The sequence below is a fragment of the Crinia signifera genome, chromosome 6 (genome assembly GCF_055691185.1).
Source record: "Crinia signifera chromosome 6, ASM5569118v1, whole genome shotgun sequence".
NCBI lineage: Eukaryota > Metazoa > Chordata > Amphibia > Anura > Myobatrachidae > Crinia > Crinia signifera.
Window position 1 is genome coordinate 1,398,500 of NC_139222.1, and position 26,442 is coordinate 1,424,941.

Below are 26,442 nucleotides of genomic sequence, written 5' to 3' on the forward strand. Positions count from 1 at the left end.
AACAGGACACCACGCCCCCCCCCTCCTGTATAGTAGGAGACAACATAGGTATAGCTGCTCCCCCATTTAAGTAGGACATTACATGCTGCTCCCTCTGTATAATAGGACAACAAATACTGCTTCCCCTGTATAATAGGAAACAACAGGCTAACCCCCTGTACGGCAGGATGCTACATGTTGCTCCCCCTGTACAGTATGACACCACAGGCTGCACCCCCTGTAAAGTAGGACAACACATGCTACTCCCCCTGTATAGTAGGACACTACATGCTGCTCCCCCTGTATAGTAATACCGTACATTGTCCTCCTCCTGTATAATAGGACACCACATGCTGCTCCTCCTGTATAGTAGGACTCTACATTCTGCTACCCCTGTATAGTATGACACCACAGGCTGCTCCCCCTGTATATTAGGACACCACATGCTGCGCCTCCTGTATATTAGGACACCACATGCTGCGCCTCATGTATAGTAGGACACTCCATTCTGCTCCACCTGTATAGTATTACACCACAGGCTGCTCCCCCCTGTAAAGTAGGACAACACATGCTACTCCACCTGTATACTAGGACATTACATGCTGCTCCCCCTGTATAGTAAGACAGTACATTCTCCTCCTCCTGTATATTAGGACACCACATGCTATTCCCCCTGTATAGTAGGACACTACATTCCACTCCACTTGTATAGTAGGACAGCACAGGCTGCTCCCCCTGTGTAACAGGTCACCACAGGCTGCTCCCCCTGTACAGTAAGACACCACATGCTGCACCCGTGTATAGGACACTACATGCTGCTACCCCGGTATAATAGGACACAACATGCCACCCCCCATGTAAGGTAGACACCACAGGCTGCTTTCCCTGTATAGTAGGACGCCACAGGCTGCTCCCCCTGTACAGTAAGAAGCTACATTCTGGTCCCCTTGAAAGTAGGACACTACATGCTGCTCCCCCTGTACAGTAGGACACCACATTCTGCTCCACCTGAAACACAGAAGTATGCTGAAAGGCACAGGCCGGAATTATTTTGGAACGCACAGACCACAATTAAGGTGGACCGCATATACCGGAAGGATGGTTGAACGCATAACCTGGAAGTAGGTTGGAACGCACCGCCCGGAAGTATGGTGGAACGCACAGCCCGGAAGTAGGTAGGAACTCATCGCCCGAAAGTATGGTGGAACGCACAGCCAGGAAATGGCGTGCACCGCACAAATCGGCAGTAGGGTGGAACGCACAGACCGGAAACGGGTGGATCGCCCGGAAATGAGGTGTAAGTAGCTCTGGAACGGATGATGAATTCTCTCCTGCCCTCCGTCCGTCATCAGCAGGTAATAGCGCCAATTATACAGGGGGAGCAGTATGTAGTGTCCTAATATACAGGGGGAGCAGCCTAGTGTGACATGTTATACAGAAAAGCAGCCTGTGGTCTCATGTTATACAGGGGAAGCAGCATGTAGTGTCCAATTATGCAAGGGGAGCGGCCTGTTGTTTCTAATATACAGGGGTAGCAGCCTGTCATGTCCTACTATACAGGGGGAGCAGTCGGTGGTAACGTACTGTACAGGAGCGCATGCAGCTCCCCTGTATAGTAGGACACCGCAGGCCGCTCCCCTGTATAGTAGGACACCGCAGGCCGCTCCCCTGTATAGTAGGACACCGCAGGCCGCTCCCCTGTATAGTAGGACACCGCAGGCCGCTCCCCTGTATAGTAGGACACCGCAGGCCGCTCCCCTGTATAGTAGGACACCGCAGGCCGCTCCCCTGTATAGTAGGACACCGCAGGCCGCTCCCCTGTATAGTAGGACACCGCAGGCCGCTCCCCTGTATAGTAGGACACCGCAGGCCGCTCCCCTGTATAGTAGGACACCGCAGGCCGCTCCCCTGTATAGTAGGACACCGCAGGCCGCTCCCCTGTATAGTAGGACACCGCAGGCCGCTCCCCTGTATAGTAGGACACCGCAGGCCGCTCCCCTGTATAGTAGGACACCGCAGGCCGCTCCCCTGTATAGTAGGACACCGCAGGCCGCTCTCCTGTATAGTAGGACACCGCAGGCCGCTCTCCTGTATAGTAGGACACCGCAGGCCGCTCTCCTGTATAGAAGGACACCGCAGGCCGCTCTCCTGTATAGTAGGACACTGCAGTCTGCTCCCCTGTATAGTAGGACACCGCAGTCCGCTCTCTTGTATACAGGGAGAGCAGCCTGTGGTGTCCTACTATACAGGGGGAGTGGCCTGTGATATCCTACTATACAGGGGGAGCGGCCTTTGGTGTCATACTGTACAGGGGTAGCAGCATGTAGTGTCCTACTATACAGGGGGAGTGGCTTGTGATATCCTACTATACAGGGGGAGCGGCCTGTGATATCCTACTATACAGGGGGAGTGGGCTGCGGTGTCCTACTGTACAGGGGGAGCAGCATTTAGTGTCCTACTGTACAGGGGGAGCAGCATTTAGTGTCCTACTGTACAGGGGGAGCAGCATGTAGTGTCCTACTGTACAGGGGGAGCAGCATGTAGTGTCCTACTACATAGGGGGGTGGCCTTTGGTGTCCTACTACACAAAGGGAGCAGCATGCAGTTTCCCTACTGTACAGGGGGAGCGGTCTGTGATATCCTACGATACAGGGGCAGCGGGCTGCGGTGTCCTACTGTACAGGGGGAGGAGCATGTAGTGTGCTACTGTACAGGGGGAGCAGCATGTAATGTCCTACTATACAGGGGAGCAGCATGTAGTGTCCTACTGTACAGGGGGAGCAGCATGTAGTGTCCTAGTCTACAGTGGGGGCCTCATGTAGTGTCCTACTATACAGGGGGAGTGGCCTGTAGTGTCTTACTATACAGGGGGAGTGGCCTGTAGTGTCTTACTATACAGGGGGAGCAGCCTGTGGTGTCCAACTATACAGGGAGAGTGGCCTGTGGTGTTCTACTATACAGAGCGAGCAGACTATGGTGGCCTACTATACAGGGGGAGTGGCCTGTGGTGTCTTACTATACAGGGGGAGCAGCCTGTGGTGTCCAACTATACAGGGAGAGTGGGGGCCTCATGTAGTGTCCTACTATACAGGGGGAGTGGCCTGTAGTGTCTTACTATACAGGGGGAGTGGCCTGTAGTGTCTTACTATACAGGGGGAGCAGCCTGTGGTGTCTAACTATACAGGGAGAGTGGCCTGTGGCTTTCTACTATACAGAGCGAGCAGACTATGGTGGCCTACTATACAGGGGGAGCGGCCTGTGGTGTCTTACTATACAGGGGGAGCAGCCTGTGGTGTCCAACTATACAGGGAGAGTGGCCTGTGGTGTTCTACTATACAGGGGGAGCTGCCTCTGGTGTCCTAATCTACAGGGGGAGCAGACTGTGGTGTCCTATGCAGGGGTGCGGCCTGTGGTGTCCTACTATACAGGGAGAGCAGCCTGTGGTGTCCTACTATACAGGGGGAGCAGCATGTAGTGTCTTCCTATACAGGGGAAGATGTATGTGGTGTCCACAGGTGCTGGCAATCATACATTACCAGGGAAGTCCAGGAACAGAGCATGGTGTCCTCCTGGAGAGGGGCATGCTGGGAGTTATGGATAATGTAGGATTGCCAGCACCTGTGGGGAGCTGGGTAACTGATAAGAAAGGTGTCACCACAGGTGCTGGCAATCATACATTACCAGGGAAGGCCGGGAACAGAGCAGTGTGTCCTCCTGGAGAGGGGCATGCTGGGAGGTATGGATAATGTATGATTGCCAGCACCTGTGGGGAGCTGGGTAACTGATAAGAAAAGTGTCACCACAGGTGCTGGCAATCCTACATTACCAGGGAAGCCCAGGAGCAGAGCATTGTGTCCTCCTGGAGAGGGGCATGCTGGGAGGTATGGATAATGTAGGATTGCCAGCACCTGTGGGGAGCTCCAGTAGGTAACTGATAAGAAAGGTGTCACCACAGGTGCTGGCAATCCTACATTACCAGGGAAGCCCAGGAGCAGAGCATTGTGTCCTCCTGGAGAGGTGCATGCTGGGAGGTATGGATAATGTAGGATTGCCAGCACCTGTGGGGAGCTAGGTAACTGATAAGAAAGGTGTCACCACAGGTGCTGGCAATCATACATTACCAGGGAAGCCCAGGAACAGAGCACTGTGTCCTCCTGGAGAGGGGCATGCTGGGAGGTATGGATAATGTATGATTGCCAGCACCTGTGGGGAGCTAGATAACTGATAAGAAAGGTGTCACCACAGGTGCTGGCAATCCTACATTACCAGGGAAGCCCAGGAACAGAGCATTGTGTCCTCCTGGAGAGGGGCATGCTGGGAGGTATGGATAATGTAGGATTGCCAGCACCTGTGGGGAGCCAGGTAACTGATAAGAAAGGTGTCACCACAGGTGCTGGCAATCATACATTACCAGGGAAGTCCAGGAACAGAGCATTGTGTCCTCCTGGAGAGGGGCATGCTGGGAGGTATGGATAATGTATGATTACCAGCACCTGTGGGGAGCTAGGTAACTGATAAGAAAGGTGTCACCACAGGTGATGGCAATCCTACATTACCAGGGAAGCCCAGGAGCAGAGCATTTTCTCCCTGAAGGAGAGGGTCAGGTAGGCAAGTATGCTATACAGGGGAAGCAGCCTGTGGTGTCCTACTATACAGGGGGAGAATTGGAAATGTACCCGCGCACAAGTAAAACACTTGATATATGGTAGTATTATGCAAACAATAATAGTTGTTAATTAATTATTTATTCCACAATTTTGCAAGGAATTTCTTGGCACTGTAGAAGTGCCACAACAATTCTTGGATGTGGAGGTGCTCCCCTGAGAGTATAAAGCATATGTATTAAGAGGAAAAAGAAAAAAGTTCTCTCCTTTGTTTGGGGGCACACTTAGAAAAAGAAAAAATAAGTTCAGTTGTAATGTAAAGATGAATTATATTTATATATAACTTTTATTCTTTATTTTATTAAAATACTTTTGTTTACAGACGGACAGACAACACAAAAACTTTATTGCAGGGATATTATAATGTCCACTGCTGGATGAATATCCTAGATTATAGTCTCTAGGTAAAGCACTATCAGTAAATTCTGAAAGTTAAGCGAAATATCAATTATTTTATGGTTCCGATCAGTTCCCCATATCTTATCAATGCTTGCCTAGTTCCCTATTAACCTTGTGTCTATTTTAATGTATAATTATGATTGTAGGTAAATATTATCCCCCTCTTTATTCGGGAATGGTAAGTATGGTAATGGGTAGGCAGATATATTCCCCCTCGTTAGGGAGATTGGAGAACAGCGCTAGGGTTTCCTCAGGTTGTAGCTAATCTCATTAGCATATAATTTCATAATTGATTGCTAAAACTTGGAATGTGTATATGTGCACCGTATTTTATCTCTCTGTACCAAGAAAAGGTTAAATTAGCAAATAGAAGTATCTGTTGTCTCCACCTTTCTTTTGAACAAGGTGCCCTGTTGACAAATAGTCAGTGCAGGGTCTAGCCGAGTTCGTAAGTGGGGAGATGAGAGTACTATAAGAGTAAGGTCTCAGGTGTGAGAAAGAGACGACTTACGTTAGTCGTGTTTGTAAGCTACTGCTACCCATTGTGCATTCATTGATGGGTAGTGAGCCATACCCAGCGACAACTGCGCTATATTACAGTAGAGTGTCTGCTTTCCCCTTATTCAGGTTTAAGGTGCCCTGTTGATATTAAACCAGTGCAGTGGTAGATTTAGGTGCAGAGCTTCCACATATGGTGACATCATGTAGTGCTGTGTTATTAGGGTAGGGGTTTAGTCACTACCAAGTGGTAGATTTAGGTGCAGAGCTTACACATATGGTGACATCGTGATTAGGGGAGGGGTTTAGTCACTACCAAGTGGTAGATTTAGGTGCAGAGCTTCCACATATGGTGACATCATGTAGTGCTGTGTTATTAGGGTAGGGGTTTAGTCACTACCAAGTGGTAGATTTAGGTGCAGAGCTTACACATATGGTGACATCATGATTAGGGGAGGGGTTTAATCACTACCAAGTGGTAGATTTAGGTGCAGAGCTTTCACATATGGTGACATCATGATTAGGGGAGGAGTTTAGTCACTACCAAGTGGTAGAATTAGGTGCAGAGCTCCCACATATGGTGACATCATGATTAGAAGAGGAGTTTAGTCACTACCAAGTGGTAGAATTAGGTGCAGAGCTCCCACATATGGTGACAGCATGATTAGGGGAGGAGTTTAGTCACTACCAAGTGGTAGAATTAGGTTCAGAGCTCCCACATATGGTGACATCATGATTAGGGGAGGAGTTTAGTCACTACCAAGTGGTAGAATTAGGTGCAGAGCTCCCACATATGGTGACAGCATGATTAGGGGAGGAGTTTAGTCACTACCAAGTGGTAGAATTAGGTGCAGAGCATCCACATATGGTGACATCATGATTAGGGGAGGAGTTTAGTCACTACCAAGTGGTATAATTAGGTGCAGAGCTCCCACATATGGTGACAGCATGATTAGGGGAGGAGTTTAGTCACTACCAAGTGGTATAATTAGGTTCAGAGCTCCCACATATGGTGACATCATATAGTGCTGTGTTATTTCTGCCTTTTGCTTTTCTAACTAATATTTTGCCATTTTGTGGGGATTTCTATTATATTACTAGTTGTTTAATAAAATTGTGTGTTTTATATATTACACTTGGCCAGTGCCCTGTATACCTCCAGCGTTCTGTCCTGTGGGCTGTATACACCATGGTAGTAGTTATCACCTCTTCTTATTCACGTTGTATAATATGTCACTAAGAGAGAGTCCAGATAATCTGTGGTTCTTCTATAGTATATATCATTGTGTGTGTCAGGTGCCTATAAGGTGTCAGGGTGTCACTGTCTATCTCTCCATGCAGGAGGGGGAGTACATAGAGGAACACAGGGGTCTGTACAAGGACGTGATGATGGAGAATCACCGGCCCCTCACATCACTGGGTAAGAGGAGACATTTATTGTACAGGGGAGAGCAGGTATGGGGGTCCCCTATATACACCCAGCATCTGATAATCACATATATACAATGTCCTCAGTCACTGTGTGTCTCCTACAGATGGGCCCAGTAACAGGAATACCCCAGAGAGATGTCCATGTCCTCTGTATTCCCAGGATAATCACATATATACAATGTCCTCAGTCACTGTGTGTCTCCTACAGATGGGCCCAGTAACAGGAATACCCCAGAGAGATGTCCCGTCCTCTGTATTTCCTGTATAATCACATATATACCATGTCCTCAGTCACTGTGTGTCTCCTACAGATGGGCCCAGTAACAGAGATACCCCAGAGAGATGTCCCCGTCCTCTGTATTCCCAGGATAATCACATATATACAATGTACTCAGTCACTGCGTGTCTCCTACAGATGGGCCCAGTAACAGGAATACCCCAGAGAGATGTTCCCGTCCTCTGTATTCCCAGGATAATCACATATATACCATGTCCTCAGTCACTGCGTGTCTCCTACAGATGGGCCCAGTAACAGGAATACCCCAGAGAGATGTCCCCGTCCTCTGTATTCCCAGGATAATCACATATATACCATGTCCTCAGTCACTGCGTGTCTCCTACAGATGGGCCAGTAACAGGAATACCCCAGAGAGATGTCCCCTTCCTCTGTATTCCCAGGATAATCACATATATACAATGTCCTCAGTCACTGTGTGTCTCCTGCAGATGGGCCAGTAACAGGAATACCCCAGAGAGATGTTCCCGTCCTCTGTATTCCCAGGATAATCACATATATACCATGTCCTCAGTCACTGCGTGTCTCCTACAGATGGGCCCAGTAACAGGAATACCCCAGAGAGATGTCCCCGTCCTCTGTATTCCCAGGATAATCACATATATACCATGTCCTCAGTCACTGCATGTCTACTACAGATGGGCCCAGTAACAGGAATACCCCAGAGAGATGTCCCCGTCCTCTGTATTCCCAGGATAATCACATATATACCATGTCCTCAGTCACTGCGTGTCTCCTACAGATGGGCCAGTAACAGGAATACCCCAGAGAGATGTCCCCTTCCTCTGTATTCCCAGGATAATCACATATATACAATGTCCTCAGTCACTGTGTGTCTCCTGCAGATGGGCCCAGTAACAGGAATACCCCAGAGAGATGTCCCCGTCCTCTGTATTCCCAGGATAATCACATATATACCATGTCCTCAGTCACTGCGTGTCTCCTACAGATGGGCCAGTAACAGGAATACCCCAGAGAGATGTCCCCTTCCTCTGTATTCCCAGGATAATCACATATATACAATGTCCTCAGTCACTGTGTGTCTCCTGCAGATGGGCCAGTAACAGGAATACCCCAGAGAGATGTCCCCGTCCTCTGTATTCCCAGGATAATCACATATATACCATGTCCTCAGTCACTGTGTGTCTCCTACAGATGGGCCCAGTAACAGGAATACCCCAGAGAGATGTCCCCGTCCTCTGTATTCCCAGGATAATCACATATATACAATGTCCTCAGTCACTGCGTGTCTCCTACAGATGGGTCAGTAAGAGGAATACCCTAGAGAGATGTCCCCGTCCTCTGTATTCCCAGGATAATCATATATATACACCATGTACTCAGTCACTGTGTGTCTCCTACAGATGGTCCCAGTAACAGGAATACACCAGAGAGATGTCCCCATCCTCTGTTTTCCCAGAATAATCACATATACACAATGTCCTCAGTCACTGTGTGTCTCCTACAGATGGGCCCAGTAACAGGAATACCCCAGAGAGATGTCCCCGTCCTCTGTATTCCCAGGATAATCACATATATACCATGTCCTCAGTCACTGTGTGTCTCCTACAGATGGGCCCAGTAACAGGAATACCCCAGAGAGATGTCCCCGTCCTCTGTATTCCCAGGATTGTACAGAGGAGAATCACAGGGCCCCACAGGAGGAGCAGGTAGGTGGGATTTAGGGTTTCCCCAATATACCACAGTGACTATAACTATATGATCTGTTCAGAAGCTGTGGGTCTTATACACTGATATTATACTGTGTTTTGTTATTGCTTTCATTTAGGGTGAATACCTGACTGTTATTAAGAAAGAAGATACAGAGGGAGAAGAAGAGACGTATGTGACTGATATGAAGGCAGAAGATACAGAGGGAGAAGAAGAGACGTATGTGACTGATATGAAGGCAGAAGGTACAGAGGGAGAAGAAGAGACGTATGTGACGGATATGAAGGCAGAAGAAGACACATATTTGACAATTATTAAAGTAGAAGATACAGAAGGAGAAGCAAAAACATATGTGATGGGTGATCAGCAGTGTAGGGAGGAGGATATCCCTACATATTTTAGAACAGGTGAGTAATAAATGTTTATTATAGAAAAGAGTCACATATTGTCCTTGCTCAGTCACTACATGCCATGTCTGATTAAACACCTTGCTCTGTTAAAATTGCTTCTGACCAGTCTCCTCCCCGCACTCTCTGGTGTATCTCATACATCAGCAGCCATCAGCCCCTATTATACTCCTGCTCTCCCCCTCACATCATGTCACTGTGTGTTACCAGCCCAGAGATCTGACCAGTCTCCTCCCCACACTCTCTGGTGTATCTCATACATCAGGAGCCATCAGCCCCTATTATACTCCTGCTCTCCCCCCTCACATCATGTCACTGTGTGTTACCAGCCCAGAGATCTGACCAGTCTCCTCCCCGCACTCTCTGATTTATCTCATACATCAGTAATTGGGTTATCAGTATAATGATTGACTTGTAATAAATGTAAATGTATACAATATGTCTAGAAAGGGATAATAGATGTCTGTAGTTTTATTCTTTTTCTTCGTGACTCCATTTAGGTGTGTCCATAGAACATGAAAAATTATACAATATGTAGTAATGTCTCTCAAGTGTCCATTAATATAATGGAGAATTATATGTATAGGCATTCGTAGTAGATCCTGAGTTATCACACTAATAATGTGCACCAATATTCACAATTACACACCTGATGTGTCGCTCACAAAGTTTTCTTTCCATTTACATCATGTGCTGCCTCAACCCTTAAGACATCATAGAGGGTAGCATACCCTGACTCATTAACAAGTAGTAATAAGTATATAAACCGTCTGGTTATATATGTCAGCATTTTGATTTGGCCCTAGAGGATCGCATTAATCCAGTCATGATGGCAGCTGGGAAGATGACTCTTCTGAGACCCTAATCACATCCTTATCATATCGACACGTGTTTCACCTTTTCTAAAAGGCTTTTTTCGGTCTTGAAAGAGCCTTTTTAAATAGGTGAAACACGTGTCGGACTGGCAGAACTAGGGTAATGTCATTATGTAATAGAATTTAATACAGATAATATGATAATGCAGTAGATGTGTTTAGGGACTCAGAGGAGTTTACTGTCCATCCAGGCAGAAACCCCTGTAGAGAGACATAGTGGAGCAATAGCTCAAACACGGCAATAGCTGATGCTACATAAAACACTGACACTCCAATTGAGGAATTAACTCACTGTAAATTGGCAGTAATTAGAACACACAGTTAACACATTTTGTGAGGTTATTACCAAAATCTATAAAGTGTGGAAATGTTAAATTGAAGTGAAGTGTCATTATGCTAAAATGTACAATTACAGATGTAATAAGCCCGTGATTTGAATAAAGATATCAGATGCTGCTTTCAGACCGCATAACTGGATTTGACCCTGTATCGGGTCTGCCAGGTAAAACCCCTTTCACACCGCATCTCATAAACAGTATATTACCGTTTAAGTGCCTTTTTTTTCTTGGCAGACCCATTTTTGGAAACTTTTCAAATACAGGGTGAAAGCCAGTGTGGCAAAATACCATTTTTTTTGTGTGGTCTGAAAGGGGCATTAGTCCCCATAATCACACATTCACTAAGTAATATATAAATTGTTTCAAATTTGTTTCAGTTACATTAATTTGAGAGAAACTATTGTTACAATTGTAAAACCATCTCCTGATTCTATCTATCTAGCACCATCGGGGCAGGGACTTATGGGAATTGCTGCACACTCTTTGTAGTGAGGAGTTATGTGTGTACACTGTATAATAATAATAGTTATATTATCTCCAGCAGGGGGAGACACAAGCAGGGACTGATGGGAATTGCTGTATACTCTCTGTAGTGCGGAGTTATGTGTGTACACTGTATACTAATAATAGTTATATTATCTCCAGCAGGGGGAGACACAAGCAGGGACTGATGGGAATTGCTGTATACTCTCTGTAGTGCGGAGTTATGTGTGTACACTGTATAATAGTTATATTATCTCCAGCAGGGGGAGACACAAGCAGGGACTGATGGGAATTGCTGTATACTCTCTGTAGTGCGGAGTTATGTGTGTACACTGTATAATAATAGTTATATTATCTCCAGCAGGGGGAGACACAAGCAGGGACTGATGGGAATTGCTGTATACTCTCTGTAGTGTGGAGTTATGTGTGTACACTGTATAATAATAGTTATATTATCTCCAGCAGGGGGAGACACAAGCAGCGACTGATGGGAATTGCTGTATACTCTCTGTAGTGCAGAGTTATGTGTGTACACTGTATAATAATAATAGTTATTTTATCTCCAGCAGTGGGAGATACAAGCAGGGACTGATGGGAATTGCTGTATACTCTCTGTAGTGCGGAGTTATGTGTGTACACTGTATAATAATAGTTATATTATCTCCAGCAGGGGGAGACACAAGCAGAGATGCCCTGGAGGGAGATCGCATCTTGGCTGCAGATACTAAACTAGAAGATGACATCACACAGGACTCTCCAGGAGACATCCCCATTACTGTATATATACACCCAGTACCTGACAGCGCTGATATACCATCTGATCCCTCTAACCGTGATTCCCGTTCTTCCAATACCCATCATGCCGCTCATACATGTGATACACAATGTCCCTGCTGTGGGGGTGGAAAATGTGTAATATCTAACCTACATGTTACACATCATAGACAGTATATAGATGAGAGGCCTTATCAATGCTCTGAGTGCGGGAAATGTTTTACACAGAAATCAAATCTTTTTACACATCAGAGACGTCACACAGGTGAGAGGCCGTATCAATGCTCTGTGTGTGGGAAATGTTTTACAGAGAAATCAAATCTTGTTACACATCAGAGAAGTCACACAGGTGAGAGGCCATTTCCATGTTCTGAGTGTGGAAAATCTTTTAAATGCAAATCATATCTTTATACACATCAGAGAAGTCACACAGGTGCGAGGCCATTTGAATGCTCTGATTGTGGGAAATGTTTTAAACGCAAATCACATCTTTATACACATCAGAGAAGTCACACAGGTGTGAGGCCATTTCCATGCTCTGATTGTGGAAAATGTTTTAGTTGCAAATCAGAACTTGTTATACATCAGAGACGTCATACAGGTGAGAAACCATTTTCATGCTCTGAGTGCGGGAAATGTTTTACAAGAAAATCAGAACTTGTTAGACATCGGATAAGTCACACAGGTGAGAAACCCTTTTCATGCTCTGAGTGCGGGAAATGTTTTGCATACAAATCAGAATTTGTTAGACATCAGAGAATTCATACAGGGGAGAGGCCATTTCCATGTTGTGAGTGTAAGCAATATTTTACATACAAATCAGAACTTGTTACACATCAGAGAAGTCACACAGATGAGAGGCCATTTCCGTGCTCTGAGTGTGGAAAATGTTTTACAAACAAATCTAAACTTGTTAGTCATCAGAGAATTCATACAGGGGAGAGGCCATTTCCATGCTATGAATGTGAGAAATCTTTTACAAACAAATCAGGACTTGTTAGTCATCAAAGATGTCATACAGGTGAGAAACCATTTCCATGCTCTGAGTGTGGGAAATGTTTTGTAGATAAATCACATCTTATTAAACATCAGATACTTCATACAGGTGAGAGACCATTTCCATGCTCTGAATGCAAGAAATGTTTTAAACGCAAATCAGATCTTGTTAAACATCAGACAATCCATACAGGTGAGAAACCATTTCCATGCTCTGAGTGTGAGAAATGTTTTAGACACACATCAGAACTTGTTATACATCAGAGAATACACACAGGTGAAAAACCATTTCCATGCTCTGAGTGTGGGAAATGTTTTACACGTAAATCCGAACTTGTTAAACATCAGAGAAGTCACACAGTTGAGAAACCATTTCTATGCTCGGAGTGTGGGAAATGTTTTACACACAACCCAGAACTTCTTAGACATCAGAGAAGTCACTCAGGTGAGAGGCCATTTCCATGCTCTGAGTGTGGCAAATGTTTTACATGCAAACGAGAACTTGTTAGACATCAGAGAATTCACACAGGTGAGAGACCATTTCTATGTTCTGAGTGTGGGAAATGTTTTACGCAGAAATCACATCTTATTATACATCACAAAAGTCACACTGGTGAGAGGCCATTTCTATGCTCTGAGTGTGGGAAATGTTTTAAACACAAATTAAATCTGGTTAGACATCAGATAAGTCACAGGTGAGAGGATATTTCCATGTTCTGATTGTGGGAAATGTTTTACATGTATTTCAGAACTTGTTAGAGCTCTGAGAAGTCACATAGGTAACATAGCTGCTGAGGTTGAACACAAACATTAGTCCATCAAGTCCAACCTGTAATTGATCTCCTCCGGTGCACAGCTTACATTTATAAATTATTATTGGCCAAGGGACAGATTTTTCTATCAAAAAAAAATATCATATATATGATTTCAGACAATACACAGGGGTAGACTTACAGGGGGAGGGGGGTGAGTTAGTCTTTAATATTCCAAGTAGAAATAGCTTATATGTTGTTTAGGTAATATTAGAGGAAGAGTCGGGGAGCAGAAGAGTTCCCACTATGATATAGGGGGGGGGGGTGGTAATATTAGAGGAAGAGTCGGGGAGCAGAAGAGTTCCCACTATGATATAGGGGAGGGGGGGTAATAGTAGAGGAAGTGTCGGGGAGCACAAGAGTTCCCACTACGATATAGGGGAGGGGGGTAATAGTAGAGGAAGTGTCGGGGAGCACAAGAGTTCCCACTACGATATAGGGGAGGGGGGGGGTAATAGTAGAGGAAGTGTCAGGGAACACAAGAGTTCCCACTACGATATAGGGGAGGGGGGTAATAGTAGAGGAAGAGTCGGGGAGCACAAGAGTTCCCACTACGATATAGGGGAGGGGGGGTAATAGTAGAGGAAGTGTCAGGAGCACAAGAGTTCCCACTACGATATAGGGGAGGGGGGGGTAATAGTAGAGGAAGTGTCAGGAGCACAAGAGTTCCCACTACGATATAGGGGAGGGGGGTAATAGTAGAGGAAGAGTCGGGGAGCACAAGAGTTCCCACTAGGATATAGGTTTGTACCATTGTGTAGATCTGAAGAATTTGTTGTTGGAATTGTGGATAAAGACCCAATAAAGGATCCCCATTTTCTGTAAACCATGTGACTCCTTTTTCTACCTCTGACCAGGTGGATTGTCGCTAGAAATACATTGTTTCCATCAGGAGTCGTCTAACTGATTGTGGTACTGGGACTTTTCTGGAGGTCGGATTTTTCGGGATCCTTTACTTTGCATTAGTTACTATTCGTGTTAGATTGGGGATTAGACTCTTGTCATCCCGGCCCAAGTTCCCAGAGGTAAAGACTGAACAAAGAAGAGCGTTCGGGTCTAATGATATATTTCGTTTACACGAATTAAGAAATATGACAATTTTATTCCAGAAGCGTCAAATTTTAGGACAATCCCAAACCTGTATAAAGGGGGCTTTTGTGTTTTGCATTTGGGACTAGATCAGTCCTCATCGAGGACTATATGCATAGGTTGGCGTTGGGTTATATGGGGTCTGTGGGTGGTACGGTAATGAGAGAGTAGGTGTTTCATGGTGGGTCCCATTTTAAGAAAGTAAAAAAAAAAGGATACCACTGCGCTCGATTTGTAGCTGCCTAAAAGGTGGGTTATATACAATTTTATGTGAGGATTAAGCGCTTGAATATCATACTTATGTGCATGCCAAAAACAATAAAAAATAGTAAATAAAATTATAAATAAAAGCAAAACTTTTCACTTAATGTTTACAGCTCCTTTTGGAGTAAGTGGAGTTTATCCAGCGGGGTGATTGGTAGATTTGCAGATTTGGTTCAAATAACGGAGGTCGCCGTGAGGGTGGATGGTCAGCGGTTTCCGGGAGAGTATGGATCCCCTATCTGTCCCTAACCTTACCTCTCCAGTTGTTTGTGGATGGTGGCACCGTCTCCGTCTTCTCACGCCGTTTGCACGCTGCTTGTTCCATGACCGGATGTTGCAGTCCGTGCTTCCGGCGGCGGTGTGCTGTTCTCACGTCTCCCCTCTCTCCAACACGTTTCGAGGCACTAGGCCTCTTTGTCAAGGATGGTGGCTGTTTGTTTGAGCCTCTAGTTTCATAGCGTTGGAATTGGGGATCCTAACAAAGAAAGAGCATCAATGTATCACATCAACACATCCGATCATACCAACCTTTTACCAATTACCAAAAATCTTCAAAATCCTCCAGGACGACCAATAGTGTCCGGAATTGGTTCACTCACTGCAAATTTGTTGCAATATATAGACCATTTTCTTCAGCCATTGGTACAAAAACAAAGAAGTTATTTAAAGAACACTACACATTTTACAAATCCTCAATAATTTATCATGGGAAAAGGACTATATACTTTGCACAAGTGATGTCAAATCACTGTATACTTGCATTCAGCATTCTCTAGGATGTGCAGCCGTAAGAAACACCCTCTCTTGTCAATCATCTCTACCAAACAGACAAATAAGCTTTATTACGGAACAAATTGATTTCATTCTTAATAACAATTATTTCTGGCATGAAGGGGACTTCTACGTACAAACAAAAGGCACAGCGATGGGCACAACCTTTGTCCAATCGTATGCCAATTTATTTGTAGCAGAATGGGAGGAGTCACACATATGGAATAACAACATCTATGCCAAAAATATCATTTGTTGGCATAGATATATAGACAACGTGTTTTTCATATGGAGAGGTACAACTGCAGATCTGAAACCATTCCAAATCAATATGAACAGCAACAACTATGGATTAGAATTTACTACAGAATCCAATGAAGAAAAAAATAAAATTTTTAGATCTTGAAATATACATCAAAGACAATACCATCATGACAAAAATGTATACAAAGGATGTGGATGGAAACAACTATCTACCATTTAGGAGTAACCATCATGCGAATTGGGAAAAAGTATCCCTGGGGGACAAATACAAAGAATCAAAAGAAACTGCTCAGAGAAAAACATATTCGAAGGACAAAGCAGAGAGATAAAACCAAAGTTCCTAAAAAAAAAGTATACCCAGAACATCATTTGGAATCAGAAATACAAAAAGCAAACACACTGGACAGCAGTGAATTACTAAAATACAAGAACAAATAGACATCCGAACACCAAACCTTGGTAACCTTCATCACGCAATACAACTCCAATTACAAACAAATAGAACATATTCTTGCTAAACATGGCACATCCTAAATTTGGATACAGATTTGAAAGAAATCATAGATGAAAAACCAAAAGTTATTTATAAACGAGCGAAAACCATGAAACAACACCTTACACACAGCTTTATACCATTAGAAGAGGAGGAGAATGAACCAACTAGAAAAGGATTCTTCCCCTGTTTGAACTTTACGAACTGCAAGATCACAAAAAGGAAAAGTACACAAACGATCATGTCCTTCAAATCAAACCAAAATCAAAAAGAATTTGAACTGAAAAACTTCATAACGTGATACAAAAGGAATTGTCTACTTACTGAAGTGCCTGTGTCACCTATAGTATGTAGGCCAAACAAAAAGAGCCTAAAAACAAGAATAGGAGAGCATATAAACAATATAAAGAAAGGCCTCCAGACACATAGGGCCTTATTCTAGTTCACTCTTTCTTACAAAATCCTTCTTAGATGGACAAAACCATGTGCACTGCAGGTGGGGCAGATGTAACTTGTGCAGAGAGAATTCGATTTGGGTGGGGTTTTACTTCAAAGAGATCTCTATATTGCAGTGTAAAAATAAAGCAGTCAGTATTTACCCTGCACAGAAACAAAATGACTCACCCAAATCTAATTCTCTCTGCACATGTTACATCTGCCCCACCTGCAGTGCACATGGTTTTGTCCATCTAAGAAGGATTTTGGCAGAATGAGTGAACTAGAATAAGGCCCATTGTCTCTCCCAACACTTCCTGGAAAGCCACAATAAAGATCCCAGTTTATTAAAGATCAATACTATTGAAAAAATAACACCAAATTGGAGAGGAGGAGATCCTTCAGATAACTTGAAAAAATGGGAATCAAAGTGGATTTATGAACTGCAAACATTAAAACCAGAAGGATTAAATATAGACTTTGAGTTTGCGACATTCCTAAAATAAATATGAAATATCTTTTATACATATATATATATATTTTTATATATATATATCTTTTTTTATATATATATATATATATATATATATATATATATATATACATGTGTATAGAGATAGCACTCTCCAATTAATTTCAACTGCCGGGGTGCCATGTGCCAGAAAGTCACCACCATTTTGGAGCTTCCATATCCATACAAGAAAAAATTGCAGACACTCACCGGACTTGCTTGTAGCTTTTTTAATAACACATCACCTTTACGTGCATAACAGTGGGTACAGGTCGACGTTTCGGTCCCATGCTGGACCTTTCTCAAGACCCCCTTCCTGCTTTCTCCAGCGTGTAACTACCCCTGCCCCATGTGGACCTTAAATAGCAGTAGGTGGTGGCCAACCACTCCCTTTAGTTAATTGCAGGAAGTGATGTAATTCAAAATAATCCTCATAAAATACGTGCTGCACAAATAGTAACACATACTACATTAATATTGCACATAGCCCATAACATACCTCACTCATAATGTAACCTGGATCGCCCAAATACACATCACGATCGTCTGGAACAGCTTAATTCCATTTCAGCGCGTGACACGCACTCACAGGCAGCGTGCGTTCCACCACCCGGACTTCCGGGCGGAAGCGCATCACTGCATACTAGCCACCCAGTCTCTCTGTCAGGCGCATAGCGTAGCACGCTTCACTTAGCGGCGTGCGTTCCATCGCCCAGACTTCCGGGCGGAAGTACACCATCATTGCCCACCTGATCTTAACCAGACGCAGGGGACGTGGACCGCACAACCATCACGTCATCATGCGGCGATATCAGCTGTCAACATTGTTAGAACCACATGACCCGCATTGCGGTTCATACCAAAACTAGAGGCTGGCAAATCATTAGTCACTGGAACGCACGGCCATTGTACCCTGCGTACCATATGTCTCCTTATGTGTATAGTGATCACATATGCATTATCAGATAAGTTAAAAGAACCTCGCACCTATAGGTCAAATATCTATTGGCCACCACTGTATGCACATCAGTGTCCACATATTAGGGCACCCCAAACACTACATACACATATACAAAATCTATATACAAAAATTACAAAAAATGATATACACAATCCCAGACGCAATAGGACCATATTATTAATTAAGATATTGATATTCATCATAAAGCACATACAAGAGAAAAATTACTTTTTTTTTTTGTCTAATTGGTACAATCCTTCTTGGGCGTCACTGCACCCCCTGCCCCGTCGCTCACTCCTCACCTCTGCTACTGGCAAGTGAGTAGCAGCAGTGCGGATAAGGGGACAGTGACAACCACTGACTATCTTGCACTTATTCTATATGGTATATACTCATCCCAGGAGGACCAGCATGAATCCTGCAATGGTCTTCTGACTAACAGGGTAATGAAAACAGGTCACAAACGGGAAAGTAGATATTACCAGCTTCTACTCCACTCCCAAGGGATTCAAATACGGTCACGGTAACAAGTCTGATCCAATTGTTGAGGACAGACCTATCCCAGAGGGAGCTACTACTTTAGCACCACTTTTCTCTTTGATACACGAGGGTCTCCGGTTGTTTATCTTGATTCTAATTTTAAATGTTTCCCAGCTATAACCTTGAAGTATAGGAGTTTGCTTTATTCAGCCTACCTGTGCTAGATATAGTGTGTCAAGAGATTCCTGTACAAGACAGTGGTTACTGTTTTGAATCATTTGTATTATTCAGTCTACCTGTGCTAGACATAGCGTGACAGATTTCTGTTCAAAGCAATGGTTACTGGTTGAATCTTTTTGAAACTATTTTTCATTTGATACACGGACCAAGTAATTTACTGTGTGAATCTGCTATCTGGTAAACAGTTGAAGATAAGACCTGCTGATGATAATGACCACTATCAATTTCAGAATTGTGTTTGTTTCCAAATAATACAATACTGGTAACATATCAATATTAGTGGGTATTTACGTTCATTCACTATACAAGATTGTATGGTAGACAGAATTGCTAGGATTTACGTACACATTAACAAGCAATCGTGACTAGATTAATCATTGTTACTGTGTGACACTCCTATTCTTCCAAGTATACTAAGATATTATCGCTACTTCAAGATCGTGTGTACCTTACAGGTTACCCACAAGGTGGGTCCTTTTTTGAGCACATCAGATGCTCCTTGTGTGTTTGTGTTATCTTTTTGTCATGTATGTCCATTTTATTCTGCAATAATTAGATACTATTAAAAGTTAAGTTTTAATTATACTAAAAAGTTGTGCCCCCACAAAGAGAGAGTACTTTTTTCTTTCCTACTTTTGCATGTTTATTTACTCTCAGGGGAGCACCTCCACAAGAGGTATTGTTAAGGGACGGATTTGTCCATAATTACTATTACTGTGGAATATAATATCTCCTTACAATTTCACACATATATTAGTGTGTAACTAGTGCACCAGTGACCTTCCATTCCCCTTTCCCCTTCATATACCTCTGGTAACAGTGTCTGATTGTTGTTTTGAGACGTGTAAATTCCTCTTGTACTACTGGCCAGTTGTTCTTGGCTACTTCTCTGACCGTTTTAGAGGAAGTATTACATTTTTGTACCCAGTTTAAATGTTGTTCTCCTATTGCCGGAGTTAGGGAGTCTCGCCTTGGAATTTCTTCCACCTTTTCTCTCACCTTATTAAGTGTTGTTTGATTATATCCCCTGTGAATGAATTTGTTATTCATTTCATCCAATGTGGATGGAAGTGTTGCAGGGTCACTTTTAGCCCTTAAGAATTGAGAAAAGGGAAGGCTATTGATTGTATTGCTGGGGTGAAAGCTATCTGCCCTTAATATCGTGTTTTATCAGTGGGTTTGGTGTATACACTCGTAATTATTTTATTATTCACCACCTTTATTTTGACATCTAGGTACGCTGTGTAACTATACTTAATGGGGCACGCTGAAATTCATCAGAACTGCCACGCCATAACAAAACGCCATAACAAGACGCCATAACAAGACGCCATAACAAAACGCCATCACTGGCAGTTTTGATGAATTTCAGGGTGCATTAGAAAAGATCACTAAGCCCCATTACGTATACTTAGACCCCAAGTCTTACTGAAGAATTAGTATAGGTACGGACGATACCATATTTGTGGAAAGATTCCATCCCTTATACATCCTTCTATATTTAAGGATACCACTTCCGGAGTCAGAGAATACACTAAGTGTTCTATAAATGGAAGGAAACTGTTGGAGAAAATAAAATATAGAAACCAGAATATTAAACCAGGTATTTTTTTTGAGCAATTCAAGATCTATGGTGTCAGTGAGACCCTGAGGTTTAAGGGTTTGTGACTTAAGGATCAATGCCACCTCCTGTCGGAAGAGCTTCCTAAAGCAATCCCCCCTAGGCAAACCCACCACCCGCAGCCCCGTGGGGTCACCAGCGTGACACTCCCCGCAGTGTCTGGGTGCACTGTGATTAATGAGCTTTCATATGATGTTCCTCCTATGCTCAAGTATTCTTGTTGTATGGGGAAGGGAAGTCCGCCCCACGTAATAGGTCTCACACGGACAGATCGGAAGATAGATAACTACAAGTCCGCCCCACGTAATAGGTCTCACACGGACAGATCGGAAGATAAATAACTACGAGTCCGCCCCACGTAATAGGTCTCACACGGACAGATCAGAAGATAAATAACTACAAGTCCGCCCCACGTAATAGGTCTCACACGGACAGATCGGAAAATAAATAACTACAAGTCCGCCCCACGTAATAGGTCTCACACGGACAGATCGGAAGATAAATAACTACAAGTCCGCCCCACGTAATAGGTCTCACACGGACAGATCGGAAGATAAATAACTACAAGTCCGCCCCAAGTAATAGGTCTCACACGGACAGATCGGAAGATAAATAACTACAAGTCCGCCCCACGTAATAGGTCTCGCACGGACAGATCAGAAGATAAATAACTACAAGTCCGCCCCACGTAATAGGTCTCACACAGACAGATCAGAGGATAAATAACTACAAGTCCGCCCCACGTAATAGGTCTCACACGGACAGATCGGAAGATAAATAACTACAAGTCCGCCCCACGTAATTGGTCTCACACGGACAGATCGGAAGATAAATAACTACAAGTCCGCCCCACGTAATAGGTCTCACACGGACAGATGGGAAGATAAATAACTACAAGTCCGCCCCACGTAATAGGTCTCACACAGACAGATCAGAAGATAAATAACTACAAGTCCGCCCCACGTAATAGGTCTCACACGGACAGATCGGAAGATAAATAACTACAAGTGTGCCCCACGTAATAGGTCTCACACGGACAGTTCGGAAGATAAATAACTACAAGTCCGCCCCACGTAATAGGTCTCACACGGACAGATCGGAAGATAAATACCTACAAGTCCGCCCCACGTAATAGGTCTCACACGGACAGATCAGAAGATAAATAACTACAAGTCCGCCCCACGTAATAGGTCTCACACGGACAGATCGGAAGATAAATAACTACAAGTCCGCCCCACGTAATAGGTCTCACACGGACAGATCGGAAGATAAATAACTACAAGTCCGCCCCACGTAATAGGTCTCGCACAGACAGATCAGAAGATAAATAACTACAAGTGCACCCCACGTAATAGGTCTCACACGGACAGATCAGAGGATAAATAACAACAAGTCCGCCCCACGTAATAGGTCTCACACGGACAGATCGGAAAATAAATAACTACAAGTCCTCCCCACGTAATAGGTCTCACACGGACAGATCAGAAGATAAATAACTACGAGTACGCCCCACGTAATAGGTCTCACACGGACAGATCAGAAGATAAATAACTACGAGTCCGCCCCACGTAATAGGTCTCACACGGACAGATCGGAAGATAAATAACTACAAGTCCGCCCCACGTAATAGGTCTCACACGGACAGATCGGAAGATAAATAACTACAAGTCCGCCCCACATAATAGGTCTCACACGGACAGATCGGAAGATAAATAACTACAAGTCCGCCCCACGTAATAGGTCTCACACGGACAGATCAGAAGATAAATAACTACAAGTCCGCCCCACGTAATAGGTCTCACACGGACAGATCGGAAGATAAATAACTACAAGTCCGCCCCACGTAATAGGTCTCACACGGACAGATCGGAAGATAAATAACTGCAAGTCCGCCCCACGTAATAGGTCTCACAAGGACAGATCGGAAGATAAATAACTGCAAGTCCGCCCCACGTAATAGGTCTCACACGGACAGATCAGAAGATAAATAACTACAAGTGCACCCCACGTAATAGGTCTCACACGGACAGATCGGAAGATAAATAACTACAAGTGCACCCCACGTAATAGGTCTCACACGGACAGATCGGAAGATAAATAACTACAAGTCCGCCCCACGTAATAGGTCTCACACGGACAGATCAGAAGATAAATAACTACAAGTCCGCCCCACGTAATAGGTCTCACATGGACAGATCGGAAGATAAATAACTACAAGTCCGCCCCACGTAATAGGTCTCACACGGACAGATCGGAAGATAAATAACTACAAGTCCGCCCCACGTAATAGGTCTCACACGTACAGATCGGAAGATAAATAACTACAAGTCCGCCCCACGTAATAGGTCTCACACGGACAGATCAGAAGATAAATAACTACAAGTCCGCCCCACGTAATAGGTCTCACACGGACAGATCAGAAGATAAATAACTACAAGTCCGCCCCACGTAATAGGTCTCACACGGACAGATCGGAAGATAAATAACTACAAGTGCACCCCACGTAATAGGTCTCACACGGACAGATCAGAGGATAAATAACTACAAGTCCGCCCCACGTAATAGGTCTCACATGGACAGATCAGAAGATAAATAACTACAAGTCCACCCTACGTAATAGGTCTCACACGGACAGATCAGAAGATAAATAACTACAAGTCCGCCCCACGTAATAGGTCTCACACGGACAGATCAGAAGATAAATAACTACATGTCCGCCCCACGTAATAGGTCTCACACGGACAGATCGGAAGATAAATAACTACAAGTCCGCCCCACGTAATAGGTCTCACACGGACAGATCGGAAGATAAATAACTACAAGTCCGCCCCACGTAATAGGTCTCACACGGACAGATCGGAAGATAAATAACTACAAGTCCGCCCCACGTAATAGGTCTCACACAGACAGATCAGAGGATAAATAACTACAAGTCCGCCCCACGTAATAGGTCTCACACGGACAGATCAGAGGATAAATAACTACAAGTCCGCCCCACGTAATAGATCTCACACGGACAGATCGGAAGATAAATAACTACAAGTCCGCCCCACGTAATAGATCTCACACGGACAGATCAGAAGATAAATAACTACAAGTCCGCCCCACGTAATAGGTCTCACACGGACACATCGGAAAATAAATAACTACAAGTCCTCCCCACGTAATAGGTCTCACACGGACAGATCAGAAGATAAATAACTACAAGTCCGCCCCACGTAATAGGTCTCACACGGACAGATCGGAAGATAAATAACTACAAGTCCGCCCCACGTAATAGGTCTCACACGGACAGATCGGAAGATAAATAACTACAAGTCCGCCCCACGTAATAGGTCTCACACGGACAGATCGGAAGATAAATAACTACAAGTCCGCCCCACGTAATAGGTCTCACACGGACAGATCGGAAGATAAATAACTACAAGTCCGCCCCACGTAATAGGTCTCACACGGACAGATCAGAGGATAAATAGCTACAAGTCCGCCCCACGTAATAGGTCTCACACAGACAGATCAGAAGATAAATAACTACAAGTGTGCCCCACGTAATAGGTCTCGCACGGACAGATCAGAAGATAAATAACTACAAGTCCGCCCCACGTAATAGGTCTCACACGGACAGATCGGAAGATAAATAACTACAAGTCCGCCCCACGTAATAGGTCTCACACGGACAGATCGGAAGATAAATAACTACAAGTCCGCCCCACGTAATAGGTCTCGCACGGACAGATCGGAAGATAAATAACTACAAGTCCGCCCCACGTAATAGGTCTCGCACGGACAGATCGGAAGATAAATAACTACAAGTCCGCCCCACGTAATAGGTCTCACACGGACAGATCGGAAGATAAATAACTACAAGTCCGCCCCACGTAATAGGTCTCACACGGACAGATCGGAAGATAAATAACTACAAGTCCGCCCCACGTAATAGGTCTCACACGGACAGATCGGAAGATAAATAACTACAAGTCCGCCCCACATAATAGGTCTCACACGGACAGATCGGAAGATAAATAACTACAAGTCCGCCCCACGTAATAGGTCTCACACGGACAGATCGGAAGATAAATAACTACAAGTCCGCCCCACGTAATAGGTCTCACACGGACAGATCGGAAGATAAATAACTACAAGTCCGCCCCACGTAATAGGTCTCACACGGACAGATCAGAAGATAAATAACTACAAGTGTGCCCCACGTAATAGGTCTCACACGGACAGATCGGAAGATAAATAACTACAAGTCCGCCCCACGTAATAGGTCTCACACGGACAGATCAGAAGATAAATAACTACAAGTCCGCCCCATGTAATAGGTCTCACAGGGACAGATCGGAAGATAAATAACTACAAGTCCGCCCCACGTAATAGGTCACACACAGCCAGATCAGAGGATAAATAACTACAAGTCCACCCCACGTAATAGGTCTCACACGGACAGATCGGAAGATAAATAACTACAAGTCCGCCCCACGTAATAGGTCTCACACGGACAGATCAGAAGATAAATAACTACAAGTGTGCCCCACGTAATAGGTCTCACACGGACAGATCGGAAGATAAATAACTACAAGTCCGCCCCACGTAATAGGTCTCACACGGACAGATCGGAAGATAAATAACTACAAGTGTGCCCCACGTAATAGGTCTCACACGGAAAGATCAGAAGATAAATAACTACAAGTCCGCCCCACGTAATAGGTCTCACACGGACAGATCGGAAGATAAATAACTACAAGTCCGCCCCACGTAATAGGTCTCACACGGACAGATCGGAAGATAAATAACTACAAGTCCGCCCCACGTAATAGGTCACACACAGCCAGATCAGAGGATAAATAACTACAAGTCCACCCCACGTAATAGGTCTCACAGGGACAGATCGGAAGATAAATAACTACAAGTCCGCCCCACGTAATAGGTCACACACAGCCAGATCAGAGGATAAATAACTACAAGTCCACCCCACGTAATAGGTCTCACAGGAACAGATCGGAAGATAAATAACTACAAGTCCGCCCCACGTAATAGGTCTCACACGGACAGATCAGAAGATAAATAACTACAAGTGTGCCCCACGTAATAGGTCTCACACGGACAGATCGGAAGATAAATAACTACAAGTCCGCCCCACGTAATAGGTCTCACACGGACAGATCGGAAGATAAATAACTACAAGTGTGCCCCACGTAATAGGTCTCACACGGAAAGATCAGAAGATAAATAACTACAAGTCCGCCCCACGTAATAGGTCTCACACGGACAGATCGGAAGATAAATAACTACAAGTCCGCCCCACGTAATAGGTCTCACACGGACAGATCGGAAGATAAATAACTACAAGTCCGCCCCACGTAATAGGTCTCGCACGGACAGATCAGAAGATAAATAACTACAAGTCCGCCCCACGTAATAGGTCTCACACGGACAGATCGGAAGATAAATAACTACAAGTCCGCCCCACGTAATAGGTCTCACACGGACAGATCGGAAGATAAATAACTACAAGTCCGCCCCACGTAATAGGTCTCACACGGACAGATCGGAAGATAAATAACTACAAGTCCGCCCCACGTAATAGGTCTCACACGGACAGATCGGAAGATAAATAACTACAAGTCCGCCCCACGTAATAGGTCTCACACGGACAGATCGGAAGATAAATAACTACAAGTCCGCCCC

At 44.4% G+C, this 26,442-nt stretch overlaps 1 protein-coding gene across 4 annotated transcripts in view; it reads left to right on the forward strand.

The window, feature by feature from the left end:
- LOC146009812 (uncharacterized) overlaps positions 1–13,871 on the forward strand; it is a 49,710-nt gene extending 35,839 nt beyond the window's left edge. Inside the window, exons 1-5 of one of the 4 annotated variants that reach the window (XM_083150307.1) lie at positions 1,208–1,334; positions 6,882–6,960; positions 8,839–8,936; positions 9,056–9,344; positions 11,708–13,871. In XM_083150307.1, coding sequence (XP_083006433.1) covers positions 1,296–1,334; positions 6,882–6,960; positions 8,839–8,936; positions 9,056–9,344; positions 11,708–13,509 — 2,307 coding nt within the window. In that variant the 5' untranslated portion in view covers positions 1,208–1,295 and the 3' untranslated portion in view covers positions 13,510–13,871. Of the gene's footprint in view, positions 1–1,207; positions 1,335–6,881; positions 6,961–8,838; positions 8,937–9,055; positions 9,345–11,707 lie in introns of those variants that run through there. The other 3 variants (XM_083150308.1, XM_083150310.1, XM_083150312.1) reach the window with 3 other exon arrangements.
- Positions 13,872–26,442: the final 12,571 nt, after the last annotated feature.